Source organism: Balaenoptera ricei, chromosome 10, assembly GCF_028023285.1.
Source record: "Balaenoptera ricei isolate mBalRic1 chromosome 10, mBalRic1.hap2, whole genome shotgun sequence".
Classification (NCBI taxonomy): Eukaryota; Metazoa; Chordata; class Mammalia; order Artiodactyla; family Balaenopteridae; genus Balaenoptera; species Balaenoptera ricei.
In genome coordinates, this window is record NC_082648.1 from 99,413,916 (window position 1) to 99,438,177 (window position 24,262).

The following is a 24,262-nucleotide window of genomic DNA, read 5'->3' on the forward strand; positions in this document are numbered from 1 at the left end:
ACCCTGTGAAGTAGGTACCAGTTCCCCCATTTTACAGATCAGGAGATAAACAGACAGGCCCATAAGTGGCAAAGTTAGGACTTCAGCCCAGGCTGTGTGATCTCAGACCAGGTGCACATTTTTGGCTGTGCCACGTGGCTTGCGGGATCTCAGTTCCCCGACCAGGGATTGAACCCGGACCACGGCAGTGAAAACACCAAATCCTAACCACTAGACAAACCACGGAACTCCCCCAGACCAGGTGTTCTTAAAGGACTCCTGCTTCTGAAAATGTCAGCTCTTGGGAAGCAAATATGTCAGCCAAAGCCACCTGCCCTCTGTGTCCTCTGGAAAGACAGAATCTCTTGTTTTATTTTTAAGCTAGCATGTTGGAAAGATACAGTGCTTCAATGATGAGGTCTCAGCTGGGTGGTGGTGAGAGCGCAGCCTGGATTCAAGAGCTCAGCCACTTGCCACATGGATAACTTAGTTTCTCTGCACCTGTTTCCCCATCTATAAAATGGGACCACTGCCCACTTCTCACGTCCATTGTGAGTGGAAGGTGCTCGCTCAAAGTGGCCTGACTGAACCTGCAGACACCAGCAGCCAAGCTGAAGAGCCTGGTAGTACCAGGGGGCACTCAGAGAGCTGTCCACCCACCCCAACACTCGTTCAGTGAGGTGATAGTAACAAGGTGGGGAGAGATCCCTGGGGCCACAGACCCAGCCTACAGCCAAACTGAAGCCGGAAGTGAACACTTCTTGGTGAGGCCAGACATCCTCTGATATCTCAGAAGTTGGGGCCAGCAGATCAGGCTTTTGAGTCTTACTCCACTCCCAGTCACGAGGTGACCCTGGGCAAGTTGGATTCTCTCTGGGCCCTTTCCCCATCTTTATAATCCAATGGTGAAAGTCATACATTCTTCTCTGCTATTGACACTCCTTATCCACAAGGCGTACAACCAAGCAAAGGCGGCATAGCCAGACTCAGCAAACTTAGGCTCAGAGGGAGACAGAAGAAGCAGCGGCCTGGAGTTGCTCCATGTTGGATGCATACCCAGACCTTCAAGCGCTACCCAGATGCCGCAGGCAGAAATGAGTTTATTGCATTAGAAAAAATACCAAAGAAAAACAGCAAACACCTCCGTACTAGACACAATTATTAGTTTGACTTCAAGGGCGAAAAGGAATCTCAAAGGTACAAACTTTATTTCTGGGAGGGGGTGACAGTCTCATCCCTCCTCCTCCTTCCCTGTCCCTTTAAACCAACGGACCTCGATAGAGGTGTCCACCCGTGTGATACAATCACACACATCTTCCTTCTCGCTCTGCTTGCCTGCGCACGCCCGTGTGGAGCTAGCTGGTCACAGCGAGCAGGCTCCTGAGGCTCTGGGATAGACAGAGAACCGTGAGGATGGGGTTGGGGGGGTTCCTAGCCTGAGACCAGGTTTCCAGCTAGTGATGGTGGGACTAGGGTGGGGGAGGGAGGGCTTGCCTTACTGCAGAGCTGAGAAGACGGCTTATTGATCCCTCCTTCTCCCCCCACAAACCCTAAGGCACAGGCATTGGCACAAGTGGCTGTTGCACGTGAAGGGTGGCTTTCAATTAACCAAGTGACTCAAAGCCTCTCAGGGGAGCCACTCAGGCTAACTTCGTGGTACAGCCCTGGGTCTGGAGGTGACTACTGGAAGGAGAGAAATCAGCGGAGCCTGGATGTGGGAGGAGAGAGAAGAGAAGGAGTTTGTGGTGCCCATCATGCTCTGGCCAGGGCTGAGTGCCCTGGGCAGAGAGGTCTGGAGCAGGAGCCTGGAAGAGAGAGAGGGCTGGGCAAGGCAAGCTGAGAAAGGAGAGAAACCCAGCAGCTGAGAAGCAGAGCAATGGCCTTGATCCACATGCTGCCCTCCCAGGAGAAAGCCAGCCTGAAACCCATTCTCCATGGCCCACTTCTGCCAGTCGGTCAACATTAAATAACAGCCCCTGATAGTTTCTGCTCTAATGTATTATTACCATGCACACTGGCAAATCAGTGGGTCTTGAGAAGAATTAAAGTGCTCACTGGTTTGGCTTCCAATCTTAACAGTTCCAAAATGTCACTTGACATCACAGCTAGTCATCATGGATGTGCCCTGGTCAGGTCACAGGCAAACACTAAGGCAGAATAACATCTTGTCCTCTAGCTGAGACCCTGATGATGCCAACTGCCACGGCTAATGGCAGAGATGGGAGGAGATGAGGCCAGAGGTGAGCAGCAGCTTTTTGGTGAGGAAAGGCACCTGCTGCAGGCCAGACGCCAGGAAAGAGAACATAATTCAAGTCTGAGAAGTGGCAGGAGCCATGGCATGAGGGGCCCGAGGATGCCAGGGCAGGGACTCAGGTACCACGCAGCTGTGAGTTCTTCTCCACATTCACTCTCCCAAGTTAAAGGAGGTTCACATGAAGAAAGAGAATATGAAAGCCTCTCCAGATTAGAAACTTTCAGATTATTCTTTGCCTATAAGCTCCTAGCAGCAGCTCTTTATGAAAATGCCCACTCATGCCCTCAACCTTGCTTCTTTAAAGTCAGAATGACACCAGAAATAACACGTGCCTTCAAAACACATTTAGGATAAGGTAAAAACCCCTATCAGAAATAACTCTAAATTTTCTTGCCACCTTTCTGCATCATTATTCTTTCTACATCAGGGATATTTTCCAAGAGCACGGAATCATTCCCCCTTGGTCCCTAGCTGAACACTGCATATCGGTCTGGGTGGGGTGGGTACAGTGACTGCAAATAACCTACATAATTACTTGCAGACAAAAGGTCTCTGCTGCTCCAGACCTTCATTAACTATGACAGGTCAGCTATGCTGAGGAAATGCAGCCTGTAGACAGCAAAGCAGGTTCTCCAAGATTGATGTCAGAGGGCTGGCAATCAGTCTAGGTGGAGGGAGGAATGGCTTTATCCTGTTTCCTCTGGCCTGACACTTGCTGTTACTCCCCCTCCATCTTGAGCCCGCCCCATGGCCTTGCTTGGGGGAGGAGAGGGAAGGTGAGAGAGATCATGGCTAAAGAGTTCACTTAGGTTGGGTTAGTCATCCTGAAACTGGCCCCATGTGCACCAAATCCTTTGGTTCATTTAATGGTGGAGAGTAACCGCTTCCAGGTCATGGATAATGTAAAACTCACCTGGGTCCCACAGGTGGTGGTAACCTGGGTAGAGCGTGGGCATTCTCTGGAAAGAGGTTCTGGGCTGGGGCTCCCCTAGACTGTGTCTCGTGCTTTCTGCTTAAACAAATCCCCTCTGTTTCTCCAGTGTGGAGGACGCTTAGGAAGCAGCGTCAAAAGTGAACTCACAGACAAGACAGCCTTAATAAATTAGTATAATACTATTAGAAGGGATGGCGTTTTGTTCTGTTTCTTAGCAGCATTGTCCTACATGCAGCCTGATGATCTCCTTCCCTGGGAAATTTAAAAAGCCGTTCCCTGGTTGTTAGCTCCGATGTAAAATTATAAAATAGAAATCTGGTAGGGTTTGTTTTGTTTAAAAAGGAAGAGCCCTGTTGAGGCAGGGCGGTCCCATGCAGTCCTGTTAGCTCTGGCCGTTGGGTCGGCCCACTGTGCTCCCTCCGGGAGGCTGGATCTGGATGGAGTCCAGGAGGGGCCTCAGGGCCTGTCCAAAGGGCCTGCAGAGAGAACAGACGCGGGAGCTGGAGTGGGCTCTTGGACGCAGACTGACACAGCCGGCCGGCGCCCAGCTCTGCCCACACGTGCAGCAGCACTGCCACGCCAGGAAAAAGTTCGCTATAGTCCATTTGATTTTCTCACCTACCTCATACATCCTTTTCCATAGAGGGGATCTCTACATAGCTGCTCTGCAGTTTTACTCCTGGTGTCCCCTCCTTAGTAAATGCTACCATCGTACTACCTTTGCCTCCTGGTTAGCTGTGGTTTGAAAAGGTTGGTCACGTACTGGGAAGTAGAGCTTTCTGTACTTTCTGTACTTGTATTTTTAATTCTCATGGTACAAGAAGATAAAGTTTAAGTGAGGAAGCTGAGGTAAAAGAAAAAGGATATGAAAAAGAAAAAAGAAGTGAGGATGGCACATAATTGGACTCCTCAGGGAACTGAGGTCTTCTAGGGAGTACAGGGAATACTCAGGAAAAATGACAGGTGCAGGAGGTCAGAAGGTGTTAATGCCACTGTATAAAGGGCTCCCAGTTCGCTCTCAGAGTAGCTTAGCTGGAAAAAAGACCACAAATACTGTAGTCTTAGAGACTTTCCAAGATTACTGCAACCTTAAATCCGGTTGCCCACAACACATCTCAGTTACTGGCTTTCTTTTTCTTCGGTGATACTGCCATTTTTGAAAACCATCCCCAAATTCAAAGGAAATGAAATTTTCTAAAGCATAAACTGATGAAACGAAGAAATACTAACCCCAATTCCAACAAGTCCAGGAACCCCACCCATCAAATAATAACAGCAAGAACATTCCAGCTACTCGGGTTTGCTCAGGGCCCAATAACCTAGATCCTTCAGCAATGCTGTGGTGTTTAACACACCCACCAAGGAACAGGAAGGCAGGGCCAGGACTGGGACATGGGGCTCTCCTCACCAGCTTGACACAGACAGTAGCCTTTTTTCCTGTGTGAGTTTGTCCTGAGGGGCTCCTACCAGGGCGCGAAGAACAGCTCACCTTGCTGAGTCTGCTAAACCTGACAGGATCCCTGCTGAACAGGTCCCCAGTTCAGAAGAAACTGGGTCAGAGTCAGCAAATGGACCTGGTCCTAGAGTGGGCAGAGGCTGCCTGAACGCAATCAACAGCAAAGGGAGGGAGGGGTGTGATGGCACTGGGGTGCCCGGATGATGGCCCACAAAGCTCGGACCACATCAGGGAGGGAGGGGCTACACAGTGTTTTTGAAGAAAACATCTACCGAGGGCTGACTGTGCGCTACGAGGTACGAGGGCGAGTAGGAGGTTGTCTTTGAAGGTGTCAAAGAACTCAAGGTGCAGGGGAAGAAGGACGAACAACAGTTTCAAAACAAGTCACCCTACTAATTCTCTGACCTACTCTCGGCTCGTCTCTGACTTAAAAGGCAGTGGGCACGTCTGGGGAGTGGCGTGCTTCATGTGCAATGGGAAAGACAGATGCCAGGACTCTGTACAAACACTGGGGCCAGTGTCAACTGGGTTTCTAAGTTCTGCAGTTGCACTCAGGTCAGGGTAGAGTTGGTCCAACTCCAAGGAGGGTGAAGGTAACACAGGTGAGCATCCGAGAGTAGAAAGAATGGTGGCCTTCTATGTTAGAAGCTGCCATCATGACACCCTACCCAGCTTGGGAGGATTCTGCTGAGAACAGTGGGGGCAGATGTGGGCCAGAGGAGAGGCCCTGTCCGTGAATGGGGATTTCAAAGGCAGAGACAGAGACAGAGGCCACTTACGTGGAGAGAACTTCAGAGGGAAGGTCGGTGATGTAAGAAGGGATCTTCCGCCCGGTCAGGAACTGTGCCACTTCGTTGCTGAAGGTGTTACAGTTGTGTTCAAAGAGGTTGTAGGCTTCACCTCTGTACATCGTGAGAAAGATTTGGGAAACAGATATGAAAGTCAGCAGCCATGTATGGGAAACCATTCAAACCAGGTAACAGAACGGTGAGCACAGCTGAATTTGGGGACGGTGATTTCCCCTCTCTTACACTCCAAAAGGAGTGCTTGATTTGCCACTCTGGGCATTTTAAGGGAAGGATGAAATAAAAACATTTGGCTCCTCCACAGTTTCAGGAGAATCTTTATATTCATAAAAGCAGAGCTACAGGGTTAGAGTTTAACACTTCAAATTGACTAAAGCTTCTTTAAGAGAAAATATGCTCAGTTTGTATTTTATCCCAACCTCTCTACAAACCCCGTTTTTGCTTTTCAGGATAAAATACTGCTGTGGAGAGCAGCATGTGCTGAAATAGCAGCAGCTGACTTTAATCAGAAGGAATAAACAGCCCTTCCTTTCCTCAAAAGTTTCAGCAGTACATATGCTGGGATGGAACGGTGGCCTTGGAGGCAATGCTGAGCTCTTTTTGTGTCATGATTAACTGCTTTCCCTTCATATTTATTCAGCAAATACCGGGTCAGACCTTGCGCTGAGTGTCCTGGGGGAAATGACCTGGTGGCTGCCCTCTGGCGGCCAATCATCTAGCGGGGGAGACAGACACAACTAACCACCACCCCCGTCTCCACTCACCGGAACAGAGACTCCCCCAGGGAGGACAGGTACTCCAGGAAGATTTCTTCTGTGACTTCTGTGCTCCCCACATCAACCACAGAATCTGGGGGCCCAAGCAACGTCCCTCCCTAAAAAAGCCAACCCAAAGAAAGTCAGTAAATCACTCTCTCCACTGAATTTTTTCATGTGGCTTCCCATGGAAGACCACAAATGCTCTGTTCCAACAACTTTTAACTCTCAGAGCACCCAGGGCAGATGAAGAGTTATTATTATTTTTTAAATTTATTTACTTTTTAAATTTATTTTTGGCTGCATTGGGTCTTCGTTGCTGCGCTCCGGCTTTTCTCTAGTTGCGGTGAGCCGGGGCTACTCTTCATTGCGATGGGCGGGCTTCTCATTGCGGTGGCTTCTCTTGTTGCGCAGCACAGGCTCTAGGTGCGTGGGCTTCAGTAGTCGTGGCACGCAGGCTCAGTAGTTGTGGCTCGCGGGCTCTAGAGCGCAAGCGCAGTAGTTATGGTGCATGGGCTTAGTAGCTCTGTGGCATGTGGGATCTTCCTAGACCAGGGCTCGAACCCGTGTCCCCTGCATTGGCAGGCGGATTCTTAACCACTGAGCCACAGGGAAGCCCAAGAGTTAGTTCCTATTTGTGTCAAGGTTATAATGGCTTAGAGCTCCCTGGAGACTTTCCATCGCCATGTGCTGGCAACATGGCTAAGAAGTCAGGTGTCCTGTTTCTGGCGGGGCCCTGGGAAGCTTAGTCTCCTGCAGGTCAGACTCCTGACACTGTCCATTCATTCAGTTGATAAAAGGATAGAAACCCGGAATCTGAAGTCTCCCTTTGGCCCCAACATGCCTACTCACGAGGGCAGAACAGGACGACTAGAAATGGCTCACACTTGACAGGCCATCTTTCCAGGCCTATATTCATAATGTATGCAGCCAGTTTTTTTTGTGTGACACACTTGATATCCCTTGTAACACTGGGAAAATGTGAAGAACTGTGAGGAAGCTGGCAGGCTGGCAAATATTTCCACAATTCAGTTCCTTTTTTATCTGTGAGGCTAATTTAATGAGGTGATAGGGTTCCCCTGGCAAGGGAGTTAACGGTCCCTGAAAGGCCTACAGAAAAGTCTCAGCCATGGGTTAACAGACTGCCATAGCAGACTCAAGGAGAGACCGAGGTCCTGGGGGAAACCAGCCAAGGGGAAAGCAACAGGGTCACTGAAGAGGAGAGAGCTGGGAATGGGCTGAGGAGTAAGGGAGAGTACTCCAGAGCAGAGCTCCCTGAAAAGATCATAAATTCACACAATAGCAGCTACTGAGCACCTACTATGTGCCTGACATTGTTCTAGGCACTGGGGAAAACATGGTGAGCAGGATAATTATTGTAGTCAGAGTTGCAAGAAACTAAAAGGTCATTATTCAACCCCCTATTATTCACTCATATGACAAATATGTATTGAGAACTTACTATGTGCCAGGCCTTAATGCTAGGCATTGGACAAAACAAATGAGATTCTTGCCCTCATGGAGCTTACAGTCTACCAGGGAAGGCAAACAAAAAAGTCCCATAAACCATGTATAATTACGAGCTGTGATAGGGTCTTGTTGGAAAAAGTACTGCCGTCAGTACTTAAGACAGGGGACCTTCCTAGTCCGAAGGGTCAGAGAAGACTTGGCTGAGAAAGTGACGTTGAGTTCATCTGGAGAATGCAGAGGCATAACCACATGAAGGATGAGGGAGGTAGACTGAAGTCAGAGGACAGGTTTAAATGTCCAAGGTGTGTTCAAGGAATGAGAAGAGGCGGGTGGGGAAGGGCACAACCTGCAAAGAGGCCACCCAGAGAGAGAGACTGAGACCAGATCAGATGGGGCCTTGTAGGCTACGCTGAGCTTTCTTGTTTTTATTCCAAGAGCAACGGGCAGAGTACTGACTTAAGCAGGGGAATGCCATGATCAGATTTTCATTCTGAAACAATCACTTTGCCACCTGTACGGAGAACTGACTGAGAAGGAAGAGTAGATGAATTGCTGTGGTCCAGGCTAGAAATGAGGGTGGCCTGGATTAAGGTGAAAGCTCTGGAAAAATGAGACGAGATGAAGAGAATTAGACTGGTTTAAGATACACTTACAAGGTAGAACAGACTTGGGCTTAACGAAGGACTTGTTATAGGAGGTGGTGGGGGCAGTGGGAGGAAGAGATAAAAAAAATGACTTCTCATTTATAAGTATCAAAATGCATGGTTTGGACTTCCCTGGTGGCACAGTGGTTAAGAATCCGCCTGCCAATGCAGGGGACACGGGTTCGAGCCCCAGTCCAGGAAGATCCCACATGCCACAGAGCAACTAAGCCCGTGCGCCACAACTACGGAGCCTGCGCTCTAGAGCCCACATGCCACAACTACTGAAGCCCGCGTGCCTCGAGTCCGTGCTCCGCAACAAGAGAAGCCACCGCAATGAGAAGTCCACGCACCTCAACAAAGAGTAGCCCCTGCTTGCTGCAACTAGAGAAAGCCTGCACGCAGCAACGAAGACCCAACGCAGCCAAATAAATAAATTAAAAAAAAAAAGAATGGTTTTTTGGTCTTTGCTTGAGTACCTCCTGTGATGACCCTTAGACAGCTCCGACAGAAATTTTCTGGAAAAGGGCATGGGCTTTGGAGTCAGAGAGACCTGAGTGTTAGTACTGGTGCAGTAATTGGCCATGTAACTTTGGGCAATTCACTTTACCTCTCAGAGCCCTCATAGTTCACAATGACTGAGCTTCACATTGACTGAGTTCATACCATGCACAAGGCACTGAGCTGGTGATGGTGATCGAAGAATGAGACAGTCTCAGCGTACAAGGAGCTTACACAGGGCTCCCCCTGGAGACTCAGGAACAGCCCATTTCACCACAACATGCTCAGTGTGACACAGAGGGACCACAAGTACCATGGGAGCAGAGAGAAGGGTAGCTAGCTGGAAGATCTGGGAAGGGTATTCTTGAGCTGAGTCTTAAGGTCACCATGAGGAACTATGCCACAGGCCTGTATACACTGGGCTAGAAGCCAGAACTATAGAGGAGAACAAAGTTCCTGGTCTGTGGGAACCCGAGACTGCAGACAGGGTGGGGGAAGACACTCACCGGTGGACAGCTGGAGATACCGCCACTGCCGAAGAAGAACTCATCCTTGTGTACAACTATGGAGGTGTGCCTGCAACGCAGAGAAGAGGCAGAATAAGCCAGAAAGCTTAAAACTGGTCCGAGAAAAAGCAAACACCACACTGCAATGAGAGTGATTTCTGCCTAAGGATATGACTTATAAGGTCAACATCTTTATAAAACTAACCAAACAAAGGTAAGATAAATACCACAGGCCAGAGTTTCTCAACTTTGGCACTACTGACATTTGGGGCTGGCTAATCCTTTGTTGTGGGGACTGTTCTGTGCATTCTAGAATGTTCAGCAGATCCTGGCCTTCACCCACTAGATGGCACTAGCATTACCTGCCTCCGCTGTGACGACAAACATGTCTCCAGACATCGCCAAAGGTCTCCTGGGGGCAGAACTGTCCCTTGTTGAGAACCACCGCTGTAGATCGTGTAAGCAGAGAGGAGTCCTTACAGATTCACCCCAGTATTAACAAATCAATTACTGAAATAAATCTCTGCAGACCAAGGTGTGTTTCCAGACTTTTTAAACTAGCAGGAGCAGTTAACCTGGACCATGTTGAGAGAAAGACCAGATGATAAGTGTGAAACTATTTCAGGTGAAGGTGCTCATATTACTTCTTGGTTTGAGTCAAACAAAGCAAAGGGTCATTCTGGTCAACCAATATGTCAGCAGGCTCTAGGATCCAGACAGAACGCTGACCTAAGGTTTTCTCAGAAATAGAACTGAGCCCAGCCACCACCTTGTGTTTGACAGGGATGGGTCTGAGAGACCAAAGTAGAATGTGTTCTAAGACAGACATGTGGGATACTCGTGACTTCCATAGTTAGAAAGCTTGGTCAGGGGTGTGCATGACATCATTCCGCCTTTCCTTAGGACAGGCTTTCTCAACCTCTGCACCACTGACATTTCTGGTTGGAAAATTCTTCGTTGTGGAGGGGTGTCCTGTACATTGTAGGATGTTTATAGCAGTATCCCTAGCTTTCACCCATCCACCCCAAAAGTCTCGAGACACTGATAACTCCTGGCTGGGAACCACTGCTTTAGAACTTGAAGATTTGTGACTTGAGAGAGCTAGGTTTCAAACTGGAAGCCACAGATTGGAACCTGAAATGCATGGGTGCTATTTGGTTTCATAAACCAGCCAATGTAAGGAGTCCCACCCAACTTACCAGATGCCTTCCAGTTGTTTCCCTGTGGAGAAAAAAAGAAGAGATTTAACCACTTGGGACTAGACTAACTGGCCCCCCAGCCGGAGTAAATTCAGAACATCAGTCAAACCCAGAGTAACCCATTATAAACCTCCTGGGGGACTTTCTAGGAATGCAATTCTCCTCCAATAAGGTCCTTAGGTCGTGACATGGTATGTTGTGTTAAATAAGCTGAAAAAATAATCAGAATCCTTAAGCAGAATGCAAGATGGAACACTGGTATAGAGGTACCCAATTTAATGTCTGCTTTTCTTTCCCCTTTAGGGTCAACTCAACTCTGCCTTTTTAATTTCTTTGTCTCATCTACAGAGATAAAGCAAAATGATAGTATGGAGGACTTCCCTGGTGGTCCAGTGGTTAAGACTTCGCCTTCCAATGCAGGGGGTGTGGGTTCAATCCCTAGTTGGAGAGCTAAGATCCCACATGCCTCGTGGCCAAAAAACCAAAACATAAAAAAACAGAAGCAATATTGTAACAAATTCAATAAAGACTTTAAAAATGGTCCACAGCAAAAAAAAAAAAGAAAAAAGAAAAAAAAATCTTAAAAATAGTATAGAAAAACTATTGTCCACTTCTTCATGGAGCATATGTGAGGTGAAATCTTTTAGAAAATGAGAGAGCAAACTGCAGATGCCATCCATTTGAAGAGTCAATGCACATGTATTCTACACCTCTATATGCCAGAAATGATGTGAGGTATGGAGATGCAAATATGAACAGATTACTGTCCTGCCTTCAAGGAGCCCAAAGTCAAATGGAAAGAGAGAGACACACATAACTAAGACACAATGTTGATAGGCTCCATAATAGTGGTAAACATAATAAAGAATTACCTTCACGAGCTGCAATTCAACCAGTGAACAAACGGGGGAGGGATGGACATTTGTGCCAGCGGGAATAGTATGTGCAAATGCATAGTTGTGAAAAAGACTAAGGTCTTGCAGGGTAGAGCAGAGGGTGCAGTGATGGTGGTAATAGGACGAGTGGCAGGCAAGGGTGTGAGCAAAGTAGAGCAAACCTGGACTGAAGGCTGCCCTACACTGTGGGGCATTGAAGGTTTTTAGGCAGTAGAGTGCCCTGATCAGATCCATGTTTTTAAATGATAACTGTATCTTCTAAGAGATAACTATAGGAATAGAAGATGAACTGGAGGGCAGAGAGTAGAGAGAGCAGACGAGAGTGAGGAGGCCTTTGCAGTAGTCCACGGGAGACTCAACAGTGCTAAGGATGAAGAAGAAGGGCAGTGAAAGACATGAGAACATTATCAAACGTCACTCATTCACCCTCGGTAATAATTTCATGGTAACTGTTTATTGATTGCTGAATTGAATACTTTCAATGCTTCAGTGTTTGCCCTGTGACTTTCTAAAGGATGAAACTCTAGGCACTGTGTGGAAGGAGAGGTGATATGATTACACTTCTCCCTTTGCATAAGTTGCACTATTTTGCCCCTGTAAGAAAGCTTTTAAAATAAGATAACAGTAGCCTAATTTTCCTTTTTTTGGAAGAGACAGAAGAAACCATGGGTCCTGCATGACAACCTATTGATGGCTCAGCATAATGTCATCAGAGGCACTTAAGAATATGGCATAGGTTCAGAGCTGAGCTTTTCCCCTTTGCTAGCGGTGGATCTTGGGCAAGTTTACTCAACTTGAGCCACAGTTCCTTCAATACAAAGTTGTTGTAACCAGTAATGATAATCTGTATAAAGCATCACAGTGTGTGGTACACAGAAGTTTGATAAATGGAGATATTACATATGATAGCCTCCTTAGGGAAAAAGGTAAAGACTTTCAAAAGATAAAGGAAGGGGCTTCCCTGGTGGTGCAGTGGTTAAGAATCCACCTGCCAGTGCAGGGGACATGGGTTCGAGCCCTGGTCTGGGAATATCCCACATGCTGCGGAGCAACTAAGTCCGTGCACCACAACTACTGAGCCTGCGCTCTAGAGCCCGTGAGCCACAACTACTGAAGCCCACACGCCTAGAGCCTGTGCTCCGCGACAAGAGAGGCCACCGCCATGAGAAGCCCGCGCACCGCAGCGAAGAGTAACCCCCGCTCACCGCAACAAGAGAAAGCCTGCGTGCAGCAACGAAGACCCAACGCAGCCAAAAATAAATAAATAAAATGCAACGTTAGGGACTTCCCTGGCAGGCGGATTCTTAACCACTGCGCCACCAGGGAAGCCCTAACATTGCATTTTAAATAGAGCTGATGTGCTCTTCTGGACTGCCACTTATAAAACAGCTTGCTGTCTAAATGGCAGCAATTTGTTGTTCTTTTCCTTGGAGACATGCAATGATGCATGAAACTAGACATATAAGGGATATTGCTTTCTCTTGACTGTTCCTGCTCTCATTTACTTTGGGAAAAACACTATACTTGTATGAGAAGAAGTACAGTGTAGTGAACAAGAACACAGGTTCTAGTGTGGAACTGAATCCAGTCTGAGGCCAGGTCTGAATCCAATCAGTTCAGTCAGTGAACTAATGCTTATGAAGTGACTATTATACTTCAGGCAATATTCTTGTTTACATCAGTAAACACAGGAGATGAAAAAAAAACTCCTTCATTGTATTTACAGGGTGGGGAGATAGGACAGTCAATACATACTAATAATAAACATAATAAATCATAGTAGGTTAACAATAATGAGTGATAAAGAAAAATAAGAGCAGGGTAAGGGACACTGGGAGTTTCAGGGATGGCCAGGGTGGGCCTCTTTGAGAAAGTGTCATTTGAGCAAAGGCCTGAAGGAGGCAAGGGAGGGAGCCATGCAGAGGCAGGACATGCTAGGTGTATCTGAGGGACCTTAAGGAGGCCAGTGTGGCTAGACTGGGTGAGTGGCTAGACTGGGTGAGAAAAGTAGGAGATGAGCAGAGGTAATCGAGGCCCAGATCATACAGATGAACTTGTAGAAGCTGCGAACTTTTCTAAGCCTGAGCTGTCCAGTATGGTAGTCACTGACCACATGTGGCTATTAAAATTAAAAGAACAAATTCAGTTCCTCAGTTGACTACTGCATTTCAAGCACTCAGTAGCCACATGTGGCTAGCAGTTAGAGATGGGACAGTGCAGATCTAGAACATTTCCATCATTGCAGGAAGTTTTTCTGGATGGCATTGTTTAAACCTTAGTTTCCTATTCTGTCAGAAAAAAAAAAAAAAGCATAGTAATAGTGTCTACCTCATAACATTTCCAAGGTTAAAAGAGATGACACACAAAATAGGCCCAGCACAGTGCCTGGCACATAATATATGCCCCCCACAAACTAATTCTTCTGGGACTTCCCTGGTGGTCCAGTGGTTAAGAATCCACCTTCCAATGCAGGGGACTTGGGTTCGATCCCTGTTCGGGGAACTAAAATCCCACATGCCGCAGGGCAACTAAGCCTGCGGGCTCTAGAGCCCCCGTGCCACAACTACTGAGCCTGCGCGCCATAACTAGAAGGAAGCCCACGTGCTGCAACAGAAGATCCCACGTGCCGCAACGAAGATCCTGCAACTAAGACCCGATGCAGCCAAATAAAAACAAACAAACAAAAAACTAACTCTTCTTTTAGGCTTCATGATTTGAAAGTGTTAAGGCTGCTTTCATAGTACCTTGGTATAGAAACTACCTATTTACATGTCTTTTTCCCTCATTAGACTATAATTGTCTCAAGGACAAGGGCAGTTTCTTATGCATCTTTGCAATTCTAGCGCCTAGCAAAGAGCCTGGAACAGAGATGCTACATGCACAGCTGTTGTGGTTGACACACAGTGCTAATGAGGCCAAAGTTCTTAACCCCAATCTTGGCTGCCCTGGCTTGTTACTCAAATGACTTTGCAACCCTGGCATATTGCACCCTGAGTCTGCTACTGCCTTCTCAGATGCCCATGTTCAATGACCCAGGTGTACAGGTGGCAGGTACAGATGCACCGGTTCAAACCCAGCCCTACTAAAATAATGGGTTTTTGGAGAGAGCCCTCAGAGACCATCCTGCCACTTATTTTACACCTGAAAAACAATTCAAAAGTTGTGGGATACAAACCCTACTTTATTCTGCTTGATATTCTCTGTATTGATCACTAAATTTTTCTGTAAGCTGGACATTATACTTCCTCCTTATTCAACTACATCAAGGTATGCTTAAGATCTCATCCATCCATAGAATGGTGATAGAAACTATAGAAAAAAGATCCTCTTATTTATTCATTCTTTCATTTATTAATCCATCTACCAAACACTTGGAGCCAACAACATTTAAAATGGATTGAGTGGATTTACATCCTTTCTTAATTTAAAATGCTTCATAGTTATCCTTATTCTCACAACATCTTTACATGATAGAGTGGAACAAATATTTATTAACATCATTTCAAACAGGTAAATAAAGATGCATGGTTTGTCCAGTGTAAAGACAAGAAAAAAAAAGGATATAACCATGTACTTGTTGGAGCAGCTCAGGTAGAAACGTAAGGTTGGCTGCCCCGTGGCCTGCTCTCATGAGGACAAGAACAAGGGTCATGGCCTCCTCTGGGGGTGACAGGCATTGTAAAGTGGGACTGAATTGATTTAAAAAATTTTTTCAGCCAGACTGAGGTACAGTAGGTGAGTAGATGGTGGGGGTTTGAGATTGAATTGGGGCACAAGGCCATTTTGGGATGTGAATTAGTCTCAGTGGATATTAGCACACTATAGAAGCAGATTGTTCTCCCACTAGGATTTCCTCAGCAAGCTGAACAGCGGGTGGGTCAGATGGCTGCATGTCTCTAAGCTTGCTGGCACGTCCATTGCGTTGATTTTGAAGCCTATGAGGTATGCACATGAAAACAAATGGAAGGGCTTCCCTGGTGGCACAGTGGTTAAGAATCTGCCTGCCAATGCAGGGGACACGGGTTTGAGCCCTGGTCTGGGAAGATCTCACATGCCGCGGAGCAACTAAGCCCGTGCACCGCAACTACTGAGCCTGCACTCTAGAGCCCGTGAGCCACAACTATTGAGCCTCGTGCCACAACTACTGAAGCCCATGCACCTAGAGCCCGTGCTCTGCAACCAAAAGCCACCACAATAAGAAGCCCGTGCACTGCAACAAAGAGTAGCCCCCACTCGATGCAACTAGAGAAAGCCCGCACGCAGCAATGAAGATCCAACACAGTCAAAAATAAAAACAAATAAAAAAATAAATTTATAAAAAAAAAAAAAAAGAATCCACCTGCCAATGTAGGGGACACGGGTTCGAGCCCTGGTCCGGGAAGATCCCACATGCTGCGAAGCAACTAAGCCTGTGTGCCACAACTACTGAGCTTGTGCTCTAGAGCCTGCAAGCCACAACTACTGAGCCTGCATGCTGCAACTACTGAAGCCCATGCACCTAGAGCCCGTGCTCTGCAACAAGAGAAACCACTGCAATGTGAAGCCCGCGCACTGCAACGAAGAGTAGCCCCTGCTCGCCGCAACCAGAGAAAGCCCGCGTGCAGCAACAAAGACCCAACGCAGCCAAAAAGAAAAAAGAAAACAAAAAAGAAAACAAATGGAAGACATGGATATTAGCCCTGTTTTGCATCATGAACAATAACGAATGTAGAGTGAGGTCCACACTAGTCAGCCGTCCACTGATTGTAAGAGTAAAGTCAGTACATAAAAGCCAAGGAGAAAATACTCCATCTACCTCTTCATCAATTAAGGTAATGGAACTTGTGCATATAGACATTCCTGCTGGTTATGGGTTGTGCTCAAGATCAGCACCTGCTATACTGGTGCTGGTGCTAAATAAATGTCTATTAATAAGCATAAAGTGGGTGATGTTGCTGGGACTCCAGGGGCAGGCAGTATTAGCTCATTAGTATAAATCAAAAGTAGCCCTAGCTCACCTCCTAGATTTCACCCCACAGTGACAAAGTGTTCTTTTTATTTATTTATTTATCTGGCTGTGTTGGGTCTCTGTTGCTGTGCGCAGGCTTTCTCTAGTTGCAGAGAGCGGGGGCTACTCGTCGTTGCGGCATGAGGGCTTCTCACTGCGGTGGCTTCTCTTGTTGCGGAGCACAGGCTCTAGGCATGCTGGCTTCAGTAGTTGTGGCATGTGGGCTTCAGCAGTTGTGGCTCGCAGGCTCTAGAGTGCAGGCTCAGTAGTTGTGGCGCATGGGCCACAACTCTGCGGCATGTGGGATCTTCCCGGACCAGGGCTCGAACCTCTGTCCCCTGCACTGGCAGGTGAATTCTTAACCACTGCGCCACCAGGGAAGTCCCTGACAAAGTGTTCTTAATTGGTAATGTTTTAATCTGACTTGCCAGATTACCAGCAATGTGAAGGGGTTAACTACTAAAATCAGCTTATTCTTCTCTGGAACTACTAGGTAAATGTCGAATCTATGTGGGAAAAGGTAAAAGGATACATTTCTATAACATAAGTGGACCTCTGTGCATATAGGCTAAAAAAAATGCCTATTGGCAGTTGCCTCTCCTTTAGGTAGAGAGGTTATCACAAAATCAAATACAAAACATTGCTAAAAACTATGAGGGTATTTTAATCCTCAAAAAAGGGTAGATTTAAAACTACTTAATACTCTAGCACTAGGATTTCTTGGAGCCAGTACAGGATTCTTTCTCAGAACAAAAATAACTAATTTGTGAAAATTGATTTGTATATTCTTTGCCTCTGAGTCCTTGTGGGATTTTTTTTTTTTGAATTCAAACAAAGTCACAAAAATTATAATCATCCTCATCAGTTCACTCAGTCCCATGTAATTAATTTTTTTTTTTCATCTATACAAATCAATTTTCACTGCAAAGTAAAGGAGCTGTTACAGTGGAGGATTACTGGACTGAATGTCAATATTAGGACGTAGTATGAGTGTGTTTCATGTTTGGTAATTGCAATCATTGTTGCTTTTGTTGTGGTCATCCATTTACAATGCTTGGTATCGGTCTATTTATCTCTTGTAAAAACAAAATACAGTGTGTGTGTGTGTGTGAAAAAAAAAAGAATAAAAAAAAAGACTTAAAGAGAAAAACAAATACAGTATGCTAACACATATATATGGAATCTAAGGAAAAAAAAAAAAAGTTCATGAAGAACCTAGTGGCAAGACGGGAATAAAGACACAGACCTACTAGAGAATGGACTTGAGGATATGGGGAGGGGGAGGGGTGATATGTGACAGGGTGAGAGAGTGTCATGGACATATATACACTACCAAATGTAAAATAGATAGCTAGTGGGAAGCAGCCGCATAGCACAGGGAGATCAGCTCGGTGCTTTGTGACCACCTAGAGGGGTGGGATAGGGAGGGTGTAGGGAGGGTGGGAGGGAGGGAGATGCAAGAGGGAAGAGATATGCGAACATATGTATATGTATAACTGATTCACTTTGTTATAAAGCAGAAACTAACATACCATTGTAAAGCAATTATACTCCAATAAAGATGTTTAAAAAAAAAAAAGACTTAAAAGAAGAAAAAAAAATAACTAACTTGTGAGTTCTTTATTTCAGTACTCAGAAGGTTCCCTCTTAATCACTGCTTGTTGTTATTAGTCAGGCCTTGTAGCCATGCTTTGAGGTAGGTCTGCAACATCTTGTCACTTACTCAGTTTGCATTTACTGAATGCCAGTAACTGTGCTAAACTCGGGATACACTCAAGAGTTCTTGCCCCCATTGGAGCTTAGAGTCTAGTTGGGGCTGGGGGAGTGGACACAGATGAGAAGACATGCAATTTAAAAATAGAATGATAAATGCTATTAAAGGAGATTACAGGATGTTATCAGCACATTATAGAAACACATGACCAAGATTTGGGAGGTGGGGGACAGGGAAAGTTTCCTGTAGGAAGTAACATTTCAGTTGAAACCTCAAGGATAAGCAGAAGTTATTCAGGCTAAGAGATGGGGAGAGAAAGTATTCCTGGCAGAGGGCACAGCCTTTGAAAAGTCTAGAGGTAAAAAAGAACTGAACGGGTTCAGTTCTGTTATCGTGTGAAACAGTCCTCCACTGGGGTTCTGCAAGAGAATTAAGCCGTTATGCCCTGAGGAATCTATTGGGAGAATGAGAAAATAGCCACTCAGATCATTTTTCCTAGTGCTTAATTCTCTTGTGGAACCCAGCTGAGAAAGGCTCATGTAGAGTGTGTTCAGTATGTGGAGACAGGTGAGGGTGGAGAGAAAAGCAGGAGAAGGATCACGAAGGGCTTGGTGTTTTTTCATTTTGCCAGAAAGAAACTGCATGATTACTAAACTAATTCACTGGACGGATGTAAAACAGTGCACACAATGAACAAAAAAATCTAAAACAAAGCACAATAGATGGCATTAAAACGTTAAAAAAAATCCTCAGATTCAAATAAATTCTACTTAATCTTTAAGCTTGAGTTCAAGTCTCAGTCATTCCTATAATCAATATTTACTGACCACTAGCTCTGAAAGGCCACCGGGGACACACAGGGGAGTCAGAGTTCCTGCCTTACAGGAGCTCAAGGTTCTTGCTTAAGTCTTTCTGACACATCCAGCCCACCATGGCCTGTCCCATCTTTCAAGGCCTAAAATAATTGTTTCACCACTCACCCCTTTTTGGCATCTAATCATAATTTCTCTCTTTTTTTTAATTCACTTTTAATTTTTTTAAAATTTACTTTATTTATTTATTTATTTGGCTGCGTTGGGTCTTCGCTGCTGCACGTGGGGTTTCTCTAGCTGCGGCGAGCAGGGGCTACTCTTTGTTGCAGTGCACAGGCTTCTCATTGCGGTGGCTTCTGTTGTTGCAGAGCATGGGCTCTAGAGCACAGGCTCAGTAGTTGTGGCACAGGGGCTCAGTTACTCTGTGGCGTGTGGGATCTTCCCGGACCAGGGCTTGAACCCATGTCCCCTGCATTGGCAGGTGGATTCTTAACCACTGCATCACTAGGGAAGTCCTAATCATAATCTCTTTTGTGCTGTTATCTAATGTTGCATACGCACAACATTACTTTTAACTAATTAAACTCCTCGAGGACAGAGTCCATGTCTTTTATTTCATTACTATTTGTACTACAGAATTAAGCAAGGAACTGAGCAGTGTAAAATCTCAAATATTCATTTGATTGCATTCTGCCAAGAAATGCATACACACACACACACACACACACATTCCATATGCCTAAGTCTTTAAACCTGACAACAATTTTGAGATAGGCTTGTAAAGAAAAATAAATGTGATCTTGGAACACGTACATGCACACAAACTTCAGATCGGAAAACAATCAACAAATAGAAAGTATCCCTTACCACGATTAAACAAATAAACAAACCTCCACCATAATCCTTATGTACTTTAGCACAGAAAGAGGTCAAGAAATTTAAAGAGCAGCCAAAATTATTAAAAGGACAAACTGAAGGACAATTATAATAGCTAATTATCTTAGGCAAATAGTAACTATGAAAAAAAAAGCACAATCAGGCTGTCTGCTCGATTAGAGCGATAAGGGTAATTCCAGGACTGTCTTCATTATGAGTGAAAGACTGTGGAGCAGGAATACCTTCATGGGAAGCAATTCTAGAAGACTGAAAACTGGACAGGGTAAAACTGTGGAGTCTACATTGTTTCAGGGGAGAAAGGAATTACATTGGGCTTTATCTAGTGTAATCAGGACTGTAATGATGACATGCATCATGGTCTTACAGTGAGGAGGTCTTACAATGAGGAGCTGTCATAAGAGGCTACTATAACTAGCTAAAGAGCCAGGCCACTCCACCCATGAAGTTCCCCCTTTAAAAAAAAAAAAAAAAGAATAAGATGGCACTGCTGATGAGGTCACACTAGTTCAGGACAATGAAGGCTAGGAGGGATGATCATAAAACTATGATTATGAATGGCACATACACATTGAATCCAGCTATTTTCCTCATCCAAATTTGAAACACTTGGCCAGAGATGCCTTTATAAACTTGAACTAGGTACCTACTTTACATCAATTATAAAGGAACACATTACACAGGAAAGGTGGTATAGCAAAATACCTGAGAACATGAGCTCTGGAAGTCAGACTGCCTGTATTCATAACCCAGCTCTGCCACTTACCAGCTGTGTGACCTGGGGGGCAAATTTCTTAATGTCCTATATCTTGGGTTCCTCAAATGAAAAATGGAGATAATAACAGGACCTATTTCACAAATTTGTGGTGAAGAATATAACACATGAACATACTCAGGAAAAAAAGGGTCTGGCACATGGTAAGCACTCAGTAAATCTAGCTATTAATATGCTTCTAGAATTCATTGCAAAAATCAGGAAGCAAATTGATTTTTTAAAGGTTAAAATATACTTAGGAATGGGAAATTAATAGATAGCTCCTAACAGAACTGGGACATACCCAACTTTAAGGTTAGTGATGTCTGGATAGGATGAACTTGTAAGGCAATGCCCATTTTCCATAAGTTTTTAACTCTAGAAAGTAATGATTACCAGCTTTGATAACCCTTTATTCATTAGTTTTGAAAAAGGCATAAAAGCAATATGAGAAAATGGGATAGAGAAGAGAGAATCAGATTTGCAGGCAAGGTGATGTTCTCAGAAATACCACTGGAATCAGATGTGGCAAACTGATGACGTTGGCTGAGGTCGTCTAGGATTTCACATCTATTAAAAAAGGTTTGGGGGGCGGGAGGGAGTCCCAGTACTCCACCTTCAGTTATGGCACCTTCCTCTTCACCCACTAAACTCCACAAAGGCCAGGCCACTTCTAGACCAGGCCAGGCTCTTTTTTGCCTGAGGGCCTTGGCAGGTTAATCCCCCTTCTGTTTGGAACATTATAACTCCCTCACCACCCACCTTGTGACTACTTCTTCCTCATCCTTTAATTCCCAACTTAAAAGTCACTACTTCTGATCCCCTTATTTAAAGTGGGTCTCTCTTCTTATTTTCTGTCTCAGCACCTAGTTGGCTTCCTGCACAACCTAGTACTTATCACGATTTGTAATTACTTCATTTGCTTATTTATTTTTAATGTCTTCCCCACTAAATAGCTCCATGATGACAGAGAACATCTTTATTTATCACATCATTTTCAGTTAAGCTTAACACTGGGACTAGCACGTAGTAGACACTCAATGTCTGCTGAATGAATCATGAACCAATGACCCTAAGGCCCCCTTTAGCTAAAATCAATAACTAGTATATAATAGAACAAAAAAATATCCAGTGTAAAGGTGGAGGCTTTTATTTATGGGTCTAGGAAATACCTAAGTAACTCCGCACTATGACCAAGCTAACTAAATGGCTCCATTCCAAGAAGTTTAGTCAGAACTTGACTGATGTAATGTACTAGTGACTAGCACCTTCCTCAAACAGTGACTCTGTTAGTTTGCTTTCAGATTTGCCTTATTCACTTTAACAATTGGAGATCTAGGCCCAAGCTTCTAATAATGGATTGGCTACATAAGAATTACCTGAGGAGCTTATTAACAATACAGATTTCTGGATCAAAACTCCAAAAGATTCTTATTAAGTACTTGTGTAATAAGACTCTAGAATCCATATGTATACAACTTTGCAGAAATTCCCTGGAGGTCCAGTGGTTAGGACTCTGTGCTTTCACTGCCAAGGGTGAGGGTTCAATCCCTAGTTGGGGAACTAAGATCCCGCAAGCTGCGTGGCGTGGCCAAAAAAACTTTGCTTATTTTGAATAGAAAATATATGTATGTCCCCAGCGTCAAGTTCCTCTTTTCTTTTCTTTTTCTTTCACTGTGCAGCATGTAGTTTCCCCAATCAGGGATCGAACCTGTGCCCCCTGCAGTGGAAGCATGGAGTTCTAACCACTGGACCGCCAGGGAATTCCCTAAGTTCCTCTTTTCATAAGCTACCACTGTTAGCAATTTTCTTATGTATCTTCCAGATAATTATTTGCCTAAACAACCATGTATCCTTTGCTTTAAACACACAACTGCATATTTAAAGAACTGTTCCAACTTCATTTTTTCTATTCCCATTTAACAGTATATGTTGGGGGCTTCCCTGGTGGCACACTGGCTAAGAATCTGCCTGCCAATGCAGGGGACACGGGTTCGAGCCCTGGCCCGGGATTCGAGCCCTGGTCCAGGAAGATCCCACATGCCGTGCTCCGCAACAAGAGAAGCCACCACAATGAGAAGCCCGCGCACGGCAACGAAGAGTAGCCCCTGCTCACCGCAACTAGAGAAAAGTCCGTGCACAGCAACAAAGACCCAACACAGCCAAAAATAAAATAAATAAAATAAATTTTAAAAAAATAAACAAAAAACGATATATGTTGGAAATGAAGGTATCTGTATTTTTAACAAGCACCCTAGGTGATTCTGAAGCCAAATATAGGAATCACTCATTGCCCCAGGGTTAAGAGATTAAGTTCAACCCTCTAAGACACATTAGAAACTCAAGGACACTGAAACTCAAAAGCAGCCTTGCTTACTTGATCTCTGCCCTCTTGTCTCACAGACATGACATGAACTAAAACATTCTCTAATGTCTCCATAGAAGCCAGGAAATACTAGCCATTCAAATGGATGTTGCCAAAGCTGTTCAATTTTCAAATCCCAGAATCCTTTCCTGCCCAACATCATCTGAAATCACAAACCTGACAATTCCTGTTACACAAGACATTTTGGTATTTGGGTTATAAAGAGGTTTGATCTATGCTGAGCTAGGGCTGATTTTCTCTCCTGGCAGTTAAGTAGTTTAATGGAGCACAACCGAAATACTTCCCTTACTAATCCTTACTGACACAACAGCATCCAATCCTCCCCCAGAATTGCTTTCTTACCACCTGGGCAAAAGCAATTAACTTAGAAGCTGTTGAGAAGAGCGCACTGTCAGGCGGAACTTGGTGAATTCTTGAGTTCGGGCTCCAGTAGACCTGACTTGACTTCTACCTGGGGGCAACGGCTGGGCCCCTGTGCAGCTCTAGCTTTCTCTCCCCACCTACCCCAGAGACTGCACAAAGAGTTTCATTTTGGCACGGAGGGAAGGCTCTCCTCCGCAGTGTCCCTTTCACCACGAGGGGCACCGCGCGGCAGGCATCTTCACCTCCCCTCCACAGCGCCGAGGAAGGAGTGTAGGGGGCTCCCCAAGCGAGTCAGGAAACCCACGGGGACCCAGCGCCGGCTTCCTCCACCTCCCAGCTGAAGTGGCTCTGAAAGTCTAGGGGAGAGCGTGACTCCTTTATCCCCTCTCCCTGGATTCAAACGTGATGAGGGCCAAGAGGGGCTTCGGGGGCCCAAACCTCAGACCCACACCTTCTCTACTGGGGCTCTTCTCCATCCTCTGGGCCTTCCCCTGAGCCATGGCCCAGGCCTCCCCACCTCGGCCGGCCGTCTCGGCACCCTCCGGCCCGGCTCCCGCCCTCCTTCCTGCCCGCCCCCAGCCCCTCACCCAGCATGATGGGGCTGAGCCGCCGGGCCAGGCCCTTGGACAGGTCGTACACGTAGAGCTTCACGGGATAGAGATTCGGCGGCTCCATCGGGACCCGTGGCGGCTGCAGCCACTAAGTCCCTCAGGCACCCGGCAGCTGCTTGGCCCTTCCCGTACCCAACGAGGAAGGGGAGCGGAGGGAGCGGGGAGACCGAGCCCAGGCCCAGCCTGAGGGGCGGGGGAGAGGCCGTCCTGCGCTGCTCGCGCCCCCTCACCCGCCACCGGCAACGACTACTGTGAAGTGACAGAGCGGGGACCGGCCGGCTTCGCGCGGAAGACTGGGCGGGGGCGGGGGCGGGGGCGGGGGCGGGGGCGGAGGCGGGGACGCG

The 24,262-nt window shown here is 46.0% G+C and overlaps 1 protein-coding gene across 1 annotated transcript; it reads right to left on the minus strand.

The window, feature by feature from the left end:
* Positions 1–1,165: 1,165 nt before the first annotated feature.
* DESI1 (desumoylating isopeptidase 1) lies at positions 1,166–24,203 on the minus strand. The gene is made up of 6 exons (XM_059937083.1): positions 23,895–24,203; positions 10,502–10,523; positions 9,303–9,372; positions 6,194–6,303; positions 5,403–5,525; positions 1,166–3,643 (listed from the first exon to the last, which is right to left on the minus strand). The coding sequence occupies exons 1-6, from the start codon at positions 23,980–23,982 to the stop codon at positions 3,550–3,552; spliced, it is 507 nt and encodes a 168-aa protein (XP_059793066.1). The 5' UTR covers positions 23,983–24,203; the 3' UTR covers positions 1,166–3,549.
* Between the last annotated feature and the right edge of the window lie 59 nt (positions 24,204–24,262).

Coding starts and splice junctions, on each gene's coding strand:
- DESI1 (XM_059937083.1), bottom strand. CDS start 23,982: ATGGAGCCGCCGAATCTCTATCCCGTGAAGCTCTACGTGTACGACCTG. Junction 6,304..9,302: donor GTATCTCCAGCTGTCCACCG/GTGAGTGTCTTC, acceptor TGGCTTTTTTAG/GGAGGGACGTTGCTTGGGCC. Junction 5,526..6,193: donor CTGGGGGAGTCTCTGTTCCG/GTGAGTGGAGAC, acceptor CACGATGTACAG/AGGTGAAGCCTACAACCTCT.